The sequence below is a fragment of the Pyxicephalus adspersus genome, chromosome Z (assembly GCF_032062135.1).
Source record: "Pyxicephalus adspersus chromosome Z, UCB_Pads_2.0, whole genome shotgun sequence".
Classification (NCBI taxonomy): Eukaryota; Metazoa; Chordata; class Amphibia; order Anura; family Pyxicephalidae; genus Pyxicephalus; species Pyxicephalus adspersus.
This window is the reverse complement of record NC_092871.1, coordinates 67,800,492-67,817,540: the sequence shown is the minus strand read 5'-3', so window position 1 is coordinate 67,817,540 and position 17,049 is coordinate 67,800,492. Positions and strand designations below refer to the sequence as shown.

The 17,049-nt window shown below is 36.1% G+C and overlaps 1 protein-coding gene across 5 annotated transcripts in view; it reads right to left on the bottom strand.

Moving 5' to 3' along the window:
• Positions 1-17,049, bottom strand: part of ABCA2 (ATP binding cassette subfamily A member 2) — a 175,438-nt gene that overhangs the window by 47,862 nt on the left and 110,527 nt on the right. For all 5 annotated transcript variants that reach the window (XM_072431419.1, XM_072431420.1, XM_072431422.1 and 2 more), the window contains 8 exons: positions 16,064-16,175; positions 13,103-13,163; positions 12,834-13,008; positions 12,622-12,737; positions 11,177-11,324; positions 2,432-2,555; positions 2,161-2,293; positions 1,301-1,421 (listed from right to left, as the gene is read on the bottom strand). In XM_072431419.1, coding sequence (XP_072287520.1) covers positions 1,301-1,421; positions 2,161-2,293; positions 2,432-2,555; positions 11,177-11,324; positions 12,622-12,737; positions 12,834-13,008; positions 13,103-13,163; positions 16,064-16,175 — 990 coding nt within the window. The remainder of the gene's footprint in view (positions 1-1,300; positions 1,422-2,160; positions 2,294-2,431; positions 2,556-11,176; positions 11,325-12,621; positions 12,738-12,833; positions 13,009-13,102; positions 13,164-16,063; positions 16,176-17,049) is intronic.

The following is a 17,049-nucleotide window of genomic DNA, read 5'->3' as shown; positions in this document are numbered from 1 at the left end:
CTGGCAAGTGAAGGCGAGTGTACTAGCACTCTGCTCCGGCTAGGACTCCGAAATACGCCTCGTATATCAGCGCGTATTCACGCGCAGCAAGCTAGCTTGATAAATCAGGGCAGAAGTCTCTTTGTCCCCTGAATAAGCCAAGAAACACGTCGGGTAACAGACATTTGAATTCTTAGAGTATACTATTTTGAATTTATTTGTTTTCTTTGTTCACTTAATATGTAGATGCTTTGTATATTATCAGCAGGAATACTGTGTCTAGAGAATACACATCTAGTACAATAGATTTCTGTTAAAAAATAGATGTTAATTCACTGTATTTCATATTTTGAACAGGTAAACACAAATACACTCTACGCCCTTTATGTACTGTGTCAAATGCTTCAGCAAAGTCCAAGTACACTATACCAATTGCTACTCCACTGTCTACCTGTTTACTAACTTCCTCATAAAAAGAGAGTAGATTTGTTTGACAACTTTGGTCTTTCTTGAATCCATGCTGACTATCACTTATAATATTATTTTCTATCAGAAACTCATCTATGTGGTTCTTTATCAAACTCTCTAGGACCTTTCCAACAATAGAAGTTAAACTTACCGGTCTGTAGTTACTTGGTAATGACTTTGCTTCCATTTTGAAGATAGGAACCACATTGGCCTTACGCCAATCTATTGGTACTATGCCAGTGATTAAAGAGTCTCTAAAAGTTAGAAACAATGGCTTTGAAATAACTGAGCTAAGCTCTTTGATTATACATGGATGTAATCCATCAGGTCCTGGTGCTGTGTCAACCTTAATTTTTCCCAACTGTTTATCAATCATATCAATTTTGAGCCAATGTGGCTCATTTAGGGCAGTGACATTGCTATTAGCAATTTGGACTTGAGCTCTGCCATTTTCCTTTGTGTACACAGAGCTAATTAGTAGCTATTAATAAATACACCTTTTTTATCCCCAGTAACTAACCAGAGACATCCTTTAAAGGTCCTACATGCTCAGATCTGATCGTTTTACTATTAACATATTTAAAAAATTTTGGGGGGTTTGCCTCACTTTTCTTTGCAATCTGTCTGCTGTGAGAGTGCTACTTTGCATTCCCCGTCTAATAGCTGATGTTACTGTGCTCTCTATGTATAGTAATGGCAGGAGGCAGCAAGGAAAGTCATCATAAGATGCCAATACTTCTGCTCTTGTTCCTTTTGCTATTGTTGCATGACAAGAACAGTGTTTTCTTTTACTGGTTTTATATAAAAAACAATACGTATAATTTGACCACCTAAAAATATTCCAAATTACTACCTTTGTTAGATTCTCTATCTTCAACATGTCATTGTCAGCCCCTCCTCTTAAAACTCTCTGTCTCTCATTTGCCACATCTATATCATCATCTTCAATTGGTTTGCTGGAGATGGGAAGACGTCTGTAAAAAAATATAATCAGTTTTGGCTTATATAATAATATAAATATAAATATTTTATTATTATATTACCATGGAGTAGTTTGGTAAATGTATTTAGATATAAAACTGTTGAGATGGGTGTGTAACTGCTTGATTTAGAGTTCTCTTCATAATATATGTTTGCAGCCAAGAATATTAACAGAGCCCAAACTTTTTTTTTTACTTGTGCTACATCCCGCACTTGCTCTTCAGTTGTCAACTACCAGAAATTCAGAATGCAGCAGAGGCTCTGACCTTTGGCAGTTCAATGACAGGGGTGGGGTTTGTTTCAAGTGAGGTGGTCTTAATATGACAAAGCAGAAATCAAGGCTCCAAATAAAGTATTGGCCCAGGATCTAAATAGGCTTCAGGAATACTATTAAAGACCGGTATAGGTACTTGTAGTCCTATAAGGTTGCCTGCACTTCAGCATTACAGGTAAATTTATAAAGTAGACATAACCAGGGATTATATACATTTACTGATTACTTTTGCTTTGACAATAGTTCTACTAAAGCTTTTGATAGGAGTTTGAACAAAGCTTACTGGATATAAAACAGAACTGTCCCTCTAAGTCAGTAAGAAGCTTTTAGAAGTAACAAAATGGAAAGCAAGCTTAAGGCAGAGAGGTAATTTCTGAAGGATGGTGATAACATTTTTTTCTCTGAAGGCTTAATGGTTAGCACTTTATAACCAGTGAACTTGGTGGTGTGATACTTACTGTGGTTTGCGTAAAAAGTTGTACTGACACATAATGGTAATGAAGAAACCAACAAATCCTTCGATGGTCATGGCCACCAAGCCTCGGGTGACTATGTCCCATTCAAATGGAGATTTCATCTTATCAAACTGACCTGACAGCAATAAAGAACAAAATAACATTTATTAGGAAGTTGGAAAGAATTAGTATCTGGATTACATTGGACAGAATTGTCTCATTCTCTTTATTTTATTCTAGATATGTAAAAAGCTTTCTCCAAACTCCTCCTTACCTATCTTGGCATAGTATTCATTGATATATTCATTGTAGGCCATTTCCATCAGCCCGTGTCCAAGGTTGTAATTTGGAAAGATAAGAAAACAGCTCTTCAGATAACTGTTCACCAGTTTCAAATCCTGATCAAAGAAAATACAGGATTGCAATAATTTATTTCAATAGTATGCTAATGCCAGCAGAAAGAATGGAATGGGATGTAGACACATTCAGCGACATGAAAAATAGGTTTAGTAAACGTGTAAGTAGGTTACTTACCTACACAAAAAAACTAATATTGCCACTGTTCCAAAAAGGGAAATTAGGGCTGTGGGTTCAGTTTCATCACAACTACCCAAAGTATATATATATAAAAAATGTGGTGAATTCATATACCTTTATTAGTTTTTAAATGAATGCCTTTGATACCTCCCAGGTCCCAGAACCAAGCTTTTTACAGGACCTTGATTTCTGACCTATTCAATATAAAACTGTACTTATCCCATGCTTTAGCTCCATCCATTATCCAAATGTTAAGCGGCAGTAGCTGTAGCATTTGAACACTAAAATAAGTGATGGCTTAGTGTTAATGAAGTTGGTGCTTTACTAAATTTAGGCTGTCTCATTGTCCCCTCCATGCACAAATCGAATTGGAATGGCACGTAAACCCATATGTTTGCTTAAAAAAAATCTAAACTACCTGGGTCCTACTCTTGTTGCCCCTTACCCCTCCATTTACCCTCCTCATTTTTACCCCTCCTAGCCACCAATTCTCCCTCCTCCCTGGGTTTTGCACAGGTTTCTCAAGTATAAGGATGTTAAGTAGATAAATTCCCTCGTATACATATAAGGAGTTACCTCTTTAAATATTCAAAGGTATATTTGGTAAGAGACAAAAGAAAGAGGTTCCAGCTCAAAAATGTGTGAAAGTGTTAATTATGTATTGATACATTTTGGCTTTATACATAATTACATTACATACATAGGTTTTCATATACCCAGTCCAGTTCCACCGTCACAAGACTGGGATAAATATGTTAGACAAGTAAATATTACCAAGTTTGTTTTAAGACCATATTTGTCTCGCCCCACGGGGATTCCTCAGTGTAAGATATGTACGGTATACATATACATTCAAAAAGAAAATAAAAAGAAAACAAAAAGACAATGTATATGCTTCATAACAATCACAGTGAGGTTAAATATTGTACATGTTATATCATCATGGTTAATGCTAAATGTTTTATTTAATTAAATTTGCAGGATTTAGCATCACATAGTAAAATATAGTAACACATAGGCCCTAATTCATCAATGAATTGCGCGTACGCTCGACACGCGTATTTACGCGTCGGACAGCGAAGTCTATTATCGCGAGTCGGGCCCGAGTTCTAGTGAATTCGCCTGCTGGTTTCCCCGCAAAGATCGCGAATACGCCAAATAAGGCTATTAATTTTGAGCTGCGTAATTCAGGAGATGTTAACCTCAACGATGAGGTGATAGCAATTGATTAGCTCACACCTGTGCGCTGTTCTGTGTTCTCCAGTCATTTTACAGGTCAGTTTGAATCTTTAATGCTTGATTTTTTGTAAGTGTTACTTTTTTATGTTACATGCTACTCCATCACAAACTTGCTTCATTTATAGTTACATTTGTTGCACTTCTTGTTACTTTTTCTTTTGGTTGCAACACTGCAAACTCATTTCTATCAAGCTGGATATATACTAAGTGGCACTTTCAAATATGTCATCACATAATAGTATTAGTGTAAAAAAATATGTGAACAAACATTTGTGACCTCATAAAAATTCCGTTCCAATTTGACTTTAGAGAAATGATTATAGATTAAGGAATTATAGGCAAACATGTTATAATACATGTATTAGGGAACATTTAGTGATTTCACTTGTGCATACACTTATGCAATACATATGCATTTAAAATTAGTACTATTTTAACTGGACTGGTTTGTTTGTGTGTGTGTGTGTGGGGGGGGGGGGGTTAGTGGGTAAGTTTGCTTGGATGTTATGCATTGATGTGATTTTTTTGTAATCCTCATGATTGTTAGCTTCATCTGTTGCTGCAATTTTTTTGTGCCTGGTTGGTAATGCCAGTTTCTGTAGTTTAGCAATTCTTCAGCATTGTGTTGTCATTTTTTCCACAAGTATTGAGCACAAATGTCTGCATGGTTTCCACACCAAACTTTTTGTTTGTTTGTTTGTTTTTTTATAGCCTGACATTTGCACTGTTGATTTGTCCCCACACAACTCCTGTGTTCATTTGTAGTTATGTTATAGGTTTGTTGTCATTGTCCTAGTTGTCTAGCGGAGTTGCATACTCATTTATTATTAATATTATTATTATTATTATTATTAATAAACAGGATTTATATAGCGCCAACATAATACGCAGCGCTGTACATTAAATTGGGATTGCAAATGACAGACTAATACAGACAGTGATACAGGAGGAGAGAACCCTGCCCCGATCAATCTAGTAGAATTAGTACTCATTCTAACACACCTGATGGTAATGGAAGGAGGTCCAGGTTGCTAAGCACAACATCAAAGCACATTGATTGCCAAGCTCACAAGTAGGGTCTTGCACTCTTAGAAATAAACAGATGTTGTGTTATTGCTTAACTTAATGCTCATAAATACTGGAGTGTATGCATTATTTAGGTGTTTACACAAAACAAATAGTACTAGTATATCAAAGTTCCAAGGCCAAATCCCCTTTGTGCCAAACATTTTCTCACTTTTCCATATCTTCAGGGTGTTTTTGCAGATTTGAATGGGATTTTAGATGTTGGCCCACTATATATAATTGACTTACTCCCCTTGGTAGTGGAAGCACATAAAGGTGGATTCCTTCTTTTAATCAAAAGCAATATCCTCCATGAATGTTGCTTGTAACCAAGCCCATGATATCCAAAATCATTGGAAGAAATAGGCAATCTTTTCAATGTGAAGCAATATGGTCCAAAAACCACTCTTTTCCTATTTCTTCTTCTAATTTCTCTTTTCTATGTATATGTATATGTATATCTAACTGAATACAAACAGGTTTGGCTTTTATGTGCACTCATGTCTATACATACATGAGTGCATATGAAGCAAAACATGCAAAATACACAAAAAAATACAAACTTACCTTAATGAGGACTGTGCAAAAGTTAAAACAGTTCAAGCGCACGTAGCAGGTCCGCTGTGGCGCACGACTATGAGCTACATGTTCCTGAAGTTTGGTGCACAACTATGCGCATCAAACAAATATGACAATTGTGCTGCTTTTAGCTTTACAAATAATTCTTTTGTGGGAAAATCTAGTCCGATGGCAAAGCCGAGCCTTCGCCCGCTGAAAGTCGCAAGATTTTCCCCGAGGCCGGTCCTCCGATCAGGCATCGTACGCCTTTAGATAGGCGCCTATGTAGAGGAGCTCAACTCAGTTAATTCTTGCCCAACAGGAAAGAAATAAGTGATTTTAAAATATGCTTTTTTCTTAGCGCATATAGATGTTTTAAACATTTGAACAGCACAAACAATTTTTTATAGGGCTAAGGGTAATATGTGTGCCATTAGAAAGAATGCTTTTTTAGGGGAACAGTGACTTTTAATGCAAGCTCACTGGTGTAAAACTGCCGGGGATGTGCGGCTCCGGCAGTGAGCTCATTCAGTTGTTGAATAGCACGACAGCTTCCGATTTTGGATCGCGAATACGAATGCGCGAGCTTCCGATTTTGCTTGATGAATCAGGGCCATAGTATCACATGTAATGTTCTTACATAGTATAGTATATATAGTAAAGTATAATATAGTGATATTATTGAATTATGGTGATATTATTGCATTAGGTTATATGTACTCTAAAAAGTAAGTAGCTGTTAGATATGAACACCTTAGTTTAAGAACATAAATAAAGTATTGAATGCTGAAGAATGAAATATAATATGAAGTTACATAAATGGAGAGTATATGATGATTATATTATATGTTATATGTTGACTATTTATTGTGTCAATACATACCAGTTAGATGCAATTAAAAGTGTAAAAATGAGGGTAAGCTTACGCTATAGAAGCTGCGGTTGGATGGGAACCCTGTACCATGTTTGGTGGCGCTGCCCTCGAGTTCAGAGATTCTGGATTCAAATTTATAATCTCATATATACAGTCACTCAAGTTAAACTCCCAAAACGAGTGGAAAGTGCCTGATTTTCGCAGCTAGAGGAATCAGTTCCAAGACAGTCCACCAGACTGGTTAAGTAGCAGTCTGCATCACAATTGCATGTTATTGGAAAGCTTATAATATTCCTTTTGCTTTTACTAAACATAAAATTAATTGGAAAATGACTAATGATAAATAGACATGTACCCTTTAGAATAACCTGAGTAAATTTTATAGGACATGGGACCCATGGATTAAATTTGGCAATGTGTAATCTTTAGGGGTGGAACCCAATCCATACTCTTCCTCACCCAGTTGGTATCCCCAAATACCTTCCCACCCCCCCCTTTTTTTTTTCTCTTCCGTGGTTCAAATGCTCAAATGTTTTTTCTTTGTTTCAGTCATGTTAATTATGCCACCCCTGGTTACTTGATATAATTCTGTTATAGAGTAAGGGGACCTAAAAGATTTGAAGAATGATTATGTTATAGATAACAATGAATAGTTATTAGTTCTCGAGTTTTATTTGAATATGGAAATCCTGGCTAGTTTGGACAGTTACTATATATATATAATTATATTATATATATATTATATATGCGACTACACAGGTACATTACATGTTTAAATATTTGTTTTATTTTTTTAACAGATATTTGTGTTTTGGTATTTAAAGTGTATTATTAAAATTTAATAGATATCAATGAGTTAGGCCTAAGAATTACAGCCTACAATAAATAATAAATTTCCAGGCAAAAAATTGTACCACTTTTTGCATGAAAATTTGGACGGCATTAGACCGCTAAGGAGGTTAAGAAATGATAATTTTTTTTAATGACCCCCTTATACTAGGTTTCCTTTCCCTTCTTGTTGATGTTTATTTTACCATATGTTTGTAATATATATTTGGAAAACAAACTTTTTTGGGAAAAAAAATGAGGGTAACAAAATTTAGGCTTCACTATCTATCACTGAATAATATCCAGGGGGTAGTGCTCATCTGTGTTAGGTACAGTATAGCTGTAGCTGTTTAGTAGTGCTTACAAACCTGGAGGCGGACTTCCACACGCCTTCAGCGTGACTGAAGTCTTCAGCATATGCAGCAGGACAGAACTCTCCTATGACACACACCTCCTCGTTAGGACCAACGCTCACCTGGACTAGGTAGGAACTCTTCCAAAACATTTTTTACACCTCCAATTGGCTTGATAAAATTTAGAATATTTTTTTAATACAATGATAAACACATCGACCCTTCCAGGTTTGGAAGCACTACTAAACAGCTACAGCAATACTATACCCAACATAGATGAGCACTACCCCCTAGATATTACCCTAAGTGATGGATAGTGAAGCCTAAATGGCCTTACCCTCATTTTTACACTTTCAACTGCATCTAACTGGTATGTATTGACACAATAAATAGTGGACAATAGGATAATCATCATATACTTTCCATTTATGTAACTTCATATTATATTTCATTCTTCAGAATTCAATCCCTGCTGACAATACTTTATTCACTTCCTTAAACTAAGGCGATCATTGCTAACAACTATTATCAACTGTCCAAATGTAAGTAAGCCAATTTGGCACCCTATTCTTCTGTTTGGACAATATTTACTCATCTATATTTTATATATTCCCCAACAAAGTTCATAAAATTTATGTTTTTTTCGTTAACTTTTTAGAGTACATATAACATAATACAATAATATCATCATATGAAACTATACTATATATACTTTACTATGTAACAACATTACATGTGATACTATGTGTTACTATACTGTGATACTATAATCTGCATATTTATTCAATCAAACATTTAGTAATAACCATGATGATATAATATGTACTATATTTACCCTCACTTTGATTGTTATGAAGCATACACAATATTGTGTTTTTGTTTTATTTTTATTTTCTTTTTAAATTTATATGTAGATCGTACATATCTTATACTAATACTCCAGAGCGGAACAAGTTGGGTTGGTTTAAGATGAATACGTTCATATAACAAACCTGGTTGGAATTTACTTGTTTAGCATATATATCCCAGTCTTGTGACAGTGGAACTAGACTGGGTATATGAAAAGCTATGTATGCAATGTAATTATGTATGAAGCCAAAATGTATCAATATATAATTAACATTTTAACAAATTTCTGAGCTGGAACCTCTTTCTTTTGTCTATTTTTATTTATACAGGTTTCCCAAGTGCCTACCAAGTGGGTTTACAAGTATATGCTATTTTGCACTGTTTTTAAGATACCTGTTTTATTATAGTTGACTTCCAATTATGTTGATTAATTCTGCACTTTGCTATTTTTGTGTTTTATATGTGTTCTGTTTTTTTTTCTTTGATTTTCTCTATGAAAAATGTTAAAACTTTTTCTTTTTAATAAAAAAAAAAATCACAAAAAAACCTAAACTAAATTTATCATGTAGGTAGCCATTGTTGACCCTCAAATCCCAGTTACCTGGGTGTCTCCGGTTTCAAATTTGCAGCAACTAAAGTCAGAACTCATTATAGGGTTTCTTTAGGATAGCACATAACCAGACATTTTTTAATGCACACAGTAAGCGAATAAACCTTTGATGGATTCATGTTGGGGAAGTGAGAGAATTCACTGCTCTGATGCATTCAGTGTTAAGTACTTACCGTATTTTTCGGACCATAAGACGCACTTTTTTCCCCCCAGAAGTGGGGGGAAAAAGTCCCTGCGTCTTATGGTCCAAATGTATCAAAATGTATCCTTCCCAGCTGCTGTCCCGTCCTCCCTCTGCCTTTTCTCCTGTTTTATTACTGAAGTCTCTCGTTATTGTGTTTTACAGTAATTTTGTCTTTGCTGACTTTGTTAATAATGGTTCTAAATGCTGCTGTTTACTTTACAGGGTTTATTACATGTGTTTATGACTGTGATGTTGGTTTTTAATGCACATAAAATATTTTAGGACACTATTTGTTTCAGAATCTTTTTTTTCTTCATTTCCCTCTCTAAAAAACTGGTGCGTCTTATGGTCCAGTGCGTCTTATGGTCCGAAAAATACGGTACATTTTATCCCTACATAATTAGGTTTTTTAACAACCGGATTTACAGGTGACATGGTAAAACTGCACAGAAACAGAGACTATTTGTCCTGGTGCCCTTTAACCATGTGCCCTTTATATTATAGCATATTCACCTCATTTAACTTCATGAATTCTGAACAATCTGAGACAGAAATGCCACTGTTTACACCAGTACAGTACTTTAAACATTTGCCAGCAGCCTGTCTGGTAAAACTTTTGACACTGTGCACTGTTTGAAACATTTGTATTTCTTTGTTGTTTTTAAAGATTCATGGTTACTTTTGGCCTCCACTTTTTTTGTATATTGGTTTGATCTGCAGATAATTGAAACAGTGGTGATGTTAACTGAAGCACATCTTTGAACAAAATATAAATCTACTAACCCACCAACCAAAGCAGGTATTGTCTATCCTTAAAAATGTAATTCATTTTGACCGATGGAAATGTCAGTAAACACAGTTGAAAATTTGACAATAAGAAGCTGTGCATACTACACATGACACATGCCCAAAGTATTTAACAAAGTTATTTTGGATACATATGTTCACAACTGGTTATTTGCACAGAAAACATATGCCTGCACAGTCCCTCCCTGTGTCAGTTGTACATGGGGTAATTAATGCAGCTTTAAAGGGAAGGGTTTTTTTTTTAAGCATGTTAACTCTATAGCATTTCTATTAACATGTATCTAAATCACATTACCATATATTTATCCAAATCTACTACAAAAAAAAAATTGTCCTGGCCAAAGAATACCTGGAAGGAAAAAATATATAAGCCACTTTATTTTCTAATGAATTATAATATTGTTTTTTGAACGCTAAACATACATGCATTCTTATCATTACTGTTGCAGATAGAACGATAGGGATTTCACTGGTGTATTTTATGTTCTCCTCAAAAGGTACTTTTACACTACACATTTGTGAAATTATTTGTGACAAATAGGTGCCATAAAAGTAATTTCTGCTGTGAGACCATAAACCATCTTATTTCTGCATTCCACAAACTCCCCTGACATCCTGTTTCCTGTGCTATTATCCATTTTTGAGTTCATATGTAATATAGTTACGCAACTGACAGAGAGAAACACCTGTTAAAACATTTTTTATGTAATGAAACCTGCAAAGCCAGTCTTATTTATTGACACATTTGTGGCTTTTAGCATGCTTATATTTTGAAAGGAAAAACACTCTCAAAACTGACTTAATAAAATGATTCACTTAAAAAAATTTATATATAAAGGGCAAGATCACCCACTACTTTCTAGTAGGTCAACTTCAATAGAAGGACACCTCCTTGGAGTTCCTGGTTTGTTGACACCCCATGTCAAGGTCCCTCATTTCCTGCTGCATTTTCTATATAAAATAAGCTGAGAGCCCAAATGAGTCATTGCTGCAGCACCTGAACCTTAAATGTGATTCTCCAATGGAGATTATGCTATCTGATTGTAAGGTGGATCAATGGCAAGTATAGTACAAACAGTTTTCTTTATTAATCAGGCTCCGTGGGGGTCACTTACCTTGTCATGTTCGAAGAGCTGAAGCAGGAAGGTTGCCACTGTGGCAGTGATACCAATGAAAAGGTTAATGACAATGAGGAAAACATAGGCTGTGCTGGGCACCTCAAACCAGAAGGAAGCTGGGTACATGATAGGGGTGATTGACCATCTAAAGAAAAGGATACAATATAAGAAAAAAAAATATTATCAATGCATTTAGGACATAAACGGCAGTACGAAACTAATAATGAGCTGGATATATTAAAGTTGCCTCCATAGGTGACAAGCTTGTGTAACCTGTTGGTGCTATAAAAATATATTACATTAGATTGTGAGCCCCTAGTGACATGACTATGGACTTTGTACAGAGCTGCATAATATATCGGCGCTATATAAATACTGTGTAATAATAATAATACGACATCCAAAAATGCATTTGAAAAAATCAAATCTAAAACGTTTTTTTTGCAGATTGATTGCCAACATTTTCTTTTCATAAGCTTTAGAAGGCACATAAATGCGATAGCTTCTTTATATGACCATAACCACCTAGAGCAGGTGACAATAATGGTAAATTTACTGTAACCCTCTCCACTCACCCTTTTGTTACTAATGCCAAGTTTTTAAAATTTGATGTTCAAGGAACTGTAATTTAGTACATTGCAGACCGTCTAAAATAGTGTCGGTTTCCATTAAAAAATGTTCATGTTTGACTGAAGTGTGTCATAAATACAACAAACTGAGCATTAAATTGCTTTGTGCCAAGGACAAAGCACAAGTTCACTTTAAGTAAAAAGATATATCTGCATTTATATAGCGCTGACATTTTCTGCAGTGCTTTACAAAGTGCATGAATAAAGCCCTGTACAGATTTTTTTTGCTGGCAGTGACAACACGGTGAATGAGTGTTGTACACACAGTGCTGTTCTGTGCTAATGGGAGTGGGGAGAAGGGAGGAGGTGCTAGAGACACAGCAGTCATTCACCACGGTGGATTGATCAGCAAGATTGGGGGATCACTGTACACTTGTCACATTTTCATTTAAGATGAGCAAAGCCATTTGTCTTTGAGTCATGTGATGTGTGTGCGTAGCTTAATTCACTTATTGTCTGTCAAAGGAGCTCCAAACCTTATAGTTATAGTGTAGTATAATGCTCCTACTGCAGTCAAAATATTTGAGACAAAGCCAATTATCCTACCAGTATGTTTTTGGGTTGTAGGAGGAATCCCATGCAAACACAAATGGAACACACAAACTCAACAGTCTTGGCTGGGAATTGAACGTAGGACCTATTGCTGCAAGGTGAGAATAGTAGACATTTAGCGTACAGATCCCATTTTGCTGTACTTAATATGAACAGACCATATAATTAAAAAAAAAGTCTCCTAAAAACTACAGCAATGTATGTCTTATTTTAAACCTCATCAGTAAAACATTTGTGATTGAGGTTTCAGCTAAAACTCACCCATACAGGAGGAAGAGGGAGAGAACAGCTGGGAAATTAGTGGGAGATGTGTACGCCGGCAGGTCAAACACAAATAGAATAATGATGCAGCATGTTGCTGGGACCAAGTAGTTTAGCTGGAAAACAAAGGAAATTGTAGCTAGAAATGGTATCATGAAATTCTCCAGCTATGTGACTGTGTGTTACACATTCATTTCAGTTTATTAGCTCACCATGTCCCAGACGTAGTTAGCCAACCAGTAAATAACAGGGTTGCAGCCACTGACAAACTGGAGGTGCTTAGCCTTAGTGGATTTTTCTGCTACAAGGAACACCACAAAACTTGCCGGAACAAAAGACATTGCAACGATTATGAATATGGCAATCACCACATCAGTACCTTGTAACCTGAGGAAGGACAAAATGTAGGTCAAAATGTTAAAGACTGAAGACTGAAATGAGACTGTCTCAGTACATATATTATTATAACAGTAATACCTACAGGTAGTCCAGGGACAGGCTGGCACTAGTCTTGTTCATTGGGTGATTTGTGACTGTTATGCCTGAATGAAGAGATAGAAATAAGGATTACAACAAGATTGTAAAAACCCTGCCTGCATTTCTACTTTTACTGGCACTTCATTCTGCAATTCTCACCAATCAAATGACCTATTGCTGATGCACATATTATGTAGACTTAGCTCGAGGGGATCAAAAAAGATTTTCAGATAAAGCCAATTTGCCTAAAGTCACAGGATCAGAGCAAGGCCAACACACTGCATTCTGTATGGAATGAAAACTTTTACCTATGTGTTTTAAGCGTAAATGACTGGGCATTGGGGGGCATTATTTTAGAACTAGAACATTTTTAGGGAAAAAGCAATGTGCAATAACCAATTCTGAGTAATTAGTGGTCATCTTTTTTAATTTGATGACTAAGGTGGGCTGAAATTATGTTGGTTCCACTGTATATATAATAATTGCTCTAAATTTACTTACTGTACTTAAGATTAACTGCATTCAGATGAAATACATACAGGAAGACCAATTTTATGGTTTCAGATTCTGACATTACTGAGTATACCGGACTATGTTGATTCAGGGGAAAACAACAAATTCTGAGTCTCTGATTTTTGGGTCAAGACATCTCAACTCCACACATTTTATGTTTTTTTTAAATAAATTGTGTTTATGGTTTTTTTTTTCCCAAGAAAAAAAAAAAGGGTAACATACATAACAATGACAGTAACAAACGGCATAGCGTACAAAGTAAGCTTCATTAGAAAAAGTTAGAAAAAGTATTTGGGGATGAAATTATCAAACCCTTTAAAGGCAAGCTTAGATCTGAATATTAGATATTAATAACAATGGTAGACACAACACATGACAATAAGGAGGTAGGTTTAACAATAGAAAATGGAGAACAAAAGCCTAGGTTCATAAACTCTAAGGGATATACAGGAAATTAACTGGCGGTGTCCCCCAGGCGGGGTGGATTGCCTGTATGTTGCCTAAACATGTTGGCAGAGGATAGTAGGTAAGAGTCCCACAGTTTCCAAATAGCTGTATACTTCTTATTACGATCGTACAACCTAGCTGTAAGATGTTCCATTAGCTGGACATTTAAAAATACGTGCATACAGGTCAGAAATCCTGGGAGGTTAAGTTTGACTTCCTATGCCTTGATAATAGACATTTGGCTGCTGTCAGGACATGGTAAGCTATTTTTTTTTACCAAGCTTGGAAAGACTCTGTATGGGAAGACGGAACAAATGTGTAACTGCATCAAAGGTTATCGAGACCTTAAACAAACCCTTTAAGGAGGTCATGGACTAGTTTCCAGTATAAGGTCAAGATCGGACATGTCCAAAATATATGGTAAATCTTACCCACTTCCCTCTGACATCTCCAGCACTTATCACTAGTGGTGGGGTGAATTGTGTGTAATCTGTCAGGAGTGAGATACCAGTGAATTAGGATCTTATACACATTTTCTTTATAAGGTGTACAAAAGGAGCTCTTTCAAGCACTGTTCCAGATCAGCTGCCAGATCTCCAGGGGGAGTTCTCTACTCAAAACCCTCTCCCATTTCATCATTTAGGAGTGTTTAACAAAGGGCATCACTGGCTCCGTATTGAACAGTGGATACCTTTCTGAGATGAGGCCTTTTTAAGTGCGTGAGCAGTGAGGTGGTAGATTAATTGGAAGTGCTTCAGTTTTGGAGATAATAATTTTATAGCCAGAAACGCCATATCTTTCCAGGATGTTGTGGAGATTAGGAAAGGTAACGAGGGGGTCAATAGTATGTTGTCAGCATACAGAGCAATAGTAAATGTTTTGCACCTAAAAGGGACCCCTTTGATATCAGGATGCTGGCGAATTGTCAGGGCTAGCGGTTCAATGAAGAGGGCAAACAGAAGTGGTGAAAGTGGGCATCCCTGCCTAGTGCCAATATGTATGTGGATGAGGAATGAGTTGGCATGTGTTAGCCTAACCTTAGCTGGGGCAGAGTAGAGGGCTTGGACTGCGTGGAGGAAGGGGCCATGAAGACCAATTTAGTGCAGTAGCAAAAAAGCAAAGCCCCCTGCTTAGTTTTGTTCAGAGCATCCACAATATCAATTGTCCATCTGGTATTGTCCCCGGGCTGACAGTAAGCTAAGAAACCAACCTAATCCTTGCCAATTATGCCAGACAGGTAAGTACCTAATCAGGTGGCTAGAACACTGGTAAAAATCTCCAGGTCCTTTTTGAGTAGCGCTATGGGGCGATAGCTGGATGGGTTCTGTTAGTCCTTACCCGGCTTGAAAAACACAGAAATGTAGGAATGCAGCAGACTGCAGAATTGAGGCAACTTCTAGGAAGCTGTTGAATAAGGAGTTTATGTGTTGTGTTAGCGTAGAAGAGAAAGTCTTATAGTAACTATATCTATCTGGGCCCAGGGCTTTCTGTAGTGGTAGGTTTTTAATGGTGAGGAGTAATTCTTCTGCTGTGATAAGCTCATTAACAACAACTCACTAAATATTCATTTACAAGATAAGTGAAGCCTGATCCTTCATCTGTAAATTGTGCACTGTAGATTATAAAGATTTATAAAAATTGCCAAAAATCAGCTCAGCAATAGTCTCAGGATTATAGCATAGTATTCCCTGACTATATCGTACCGCCATAGGTGTGTTTTTGGCCGTCCGAACCCTAATTTGGTGGCCATAAGTGAGTGTGCCTTATTCCCCTTGTCATGATAATGTTGGTGTGGGTAATTCAGGGGCTGCTCTACTTGTCCATGGCCAGTTTCAGCTTCACCTTTGCAGTCTTACAGTGCACACTTAAATATTCCGAGATAACACATTATGTTCCTGCTGTATTGCTGCTGAATTGCAGTATTACTAAGGTAAAAAGGTGAAGAGTTCCGAAGAAAGATGGACAAGTCTACTTCAGGTAGATTTAATATGACAAGGCTTCTTACCATAAGCAGCTGGATTTCCACGGGAAGCAGGTAGGTTTGCTCTCAAAATGGCATTATTTAGTGCATTGAGGTATGTAGGCATACTGTGATACCCTTTGTTGTTGTAAAATGCCTAATAAAAAGAATACAAATTAAGAAGAGAAAGATTTGACACACTAGGAGGAATTTATACACAATACATATACATGGTAATTGTCCCCTGGGTTTGTATCTCTGTCCAAATCATCTGCTCATCCAAAACAGATATTTCAGCATGTCTCAAGGACTTTGGTGGAGAGAATAGAACTGGAAGATCTAGGTAATGTCCTTACAGGAATGCTGACAGCAATTAAACTCTGACAGAACTTCCACTGCTTCCCAGTTCTGAAGGAAAGTTTCTAGGATATATCTCATATTCAGCATCTTTCCCCCCTGCCTTTATGTAGGAGAGGTGTCAAAATGCAGTCTTTACTTTGGAAAATTACATTTGCTGATTGTCTTACTGTTGCTTATACAGTGTATCAATATATGATTTCAGTGTGTTTACTATTTTGTTGAAATGTAGATGAAATTTATAAATTTTGATTTGCATATCACATCAATAAAATTAATTTTTATGTATCCCCCATTTAACTTTCTTCTTTTTCTTTTCAGCCCACGTGAACTTCTTCCTCCTATTATCTTTCTAATTTTGTTTTTATATCTATTTTTTGTCCCCCTTTTTTTGTTTTTAGTGCTTTTAGTTGTTCAAAACTGAAAAAAATAAACACCTTAAAAAATACACTAAAAATACATTTTTGTCTATATATTATATATAGAAAATAGTTTTGCCTAATTTGCCAAAAGAAGGTCTAGTTTGCCCCTTAAATATACAATGTACAGTAAATATTACTTTATTTTAAATAATGGCTACATGATTATCACTAAATAGTAAAGTCTATAGTGGATATATCTCCAATCTCTGATCACCATCATTAAAACAGAAAGTGAAGTAAATCTTTCTAAGT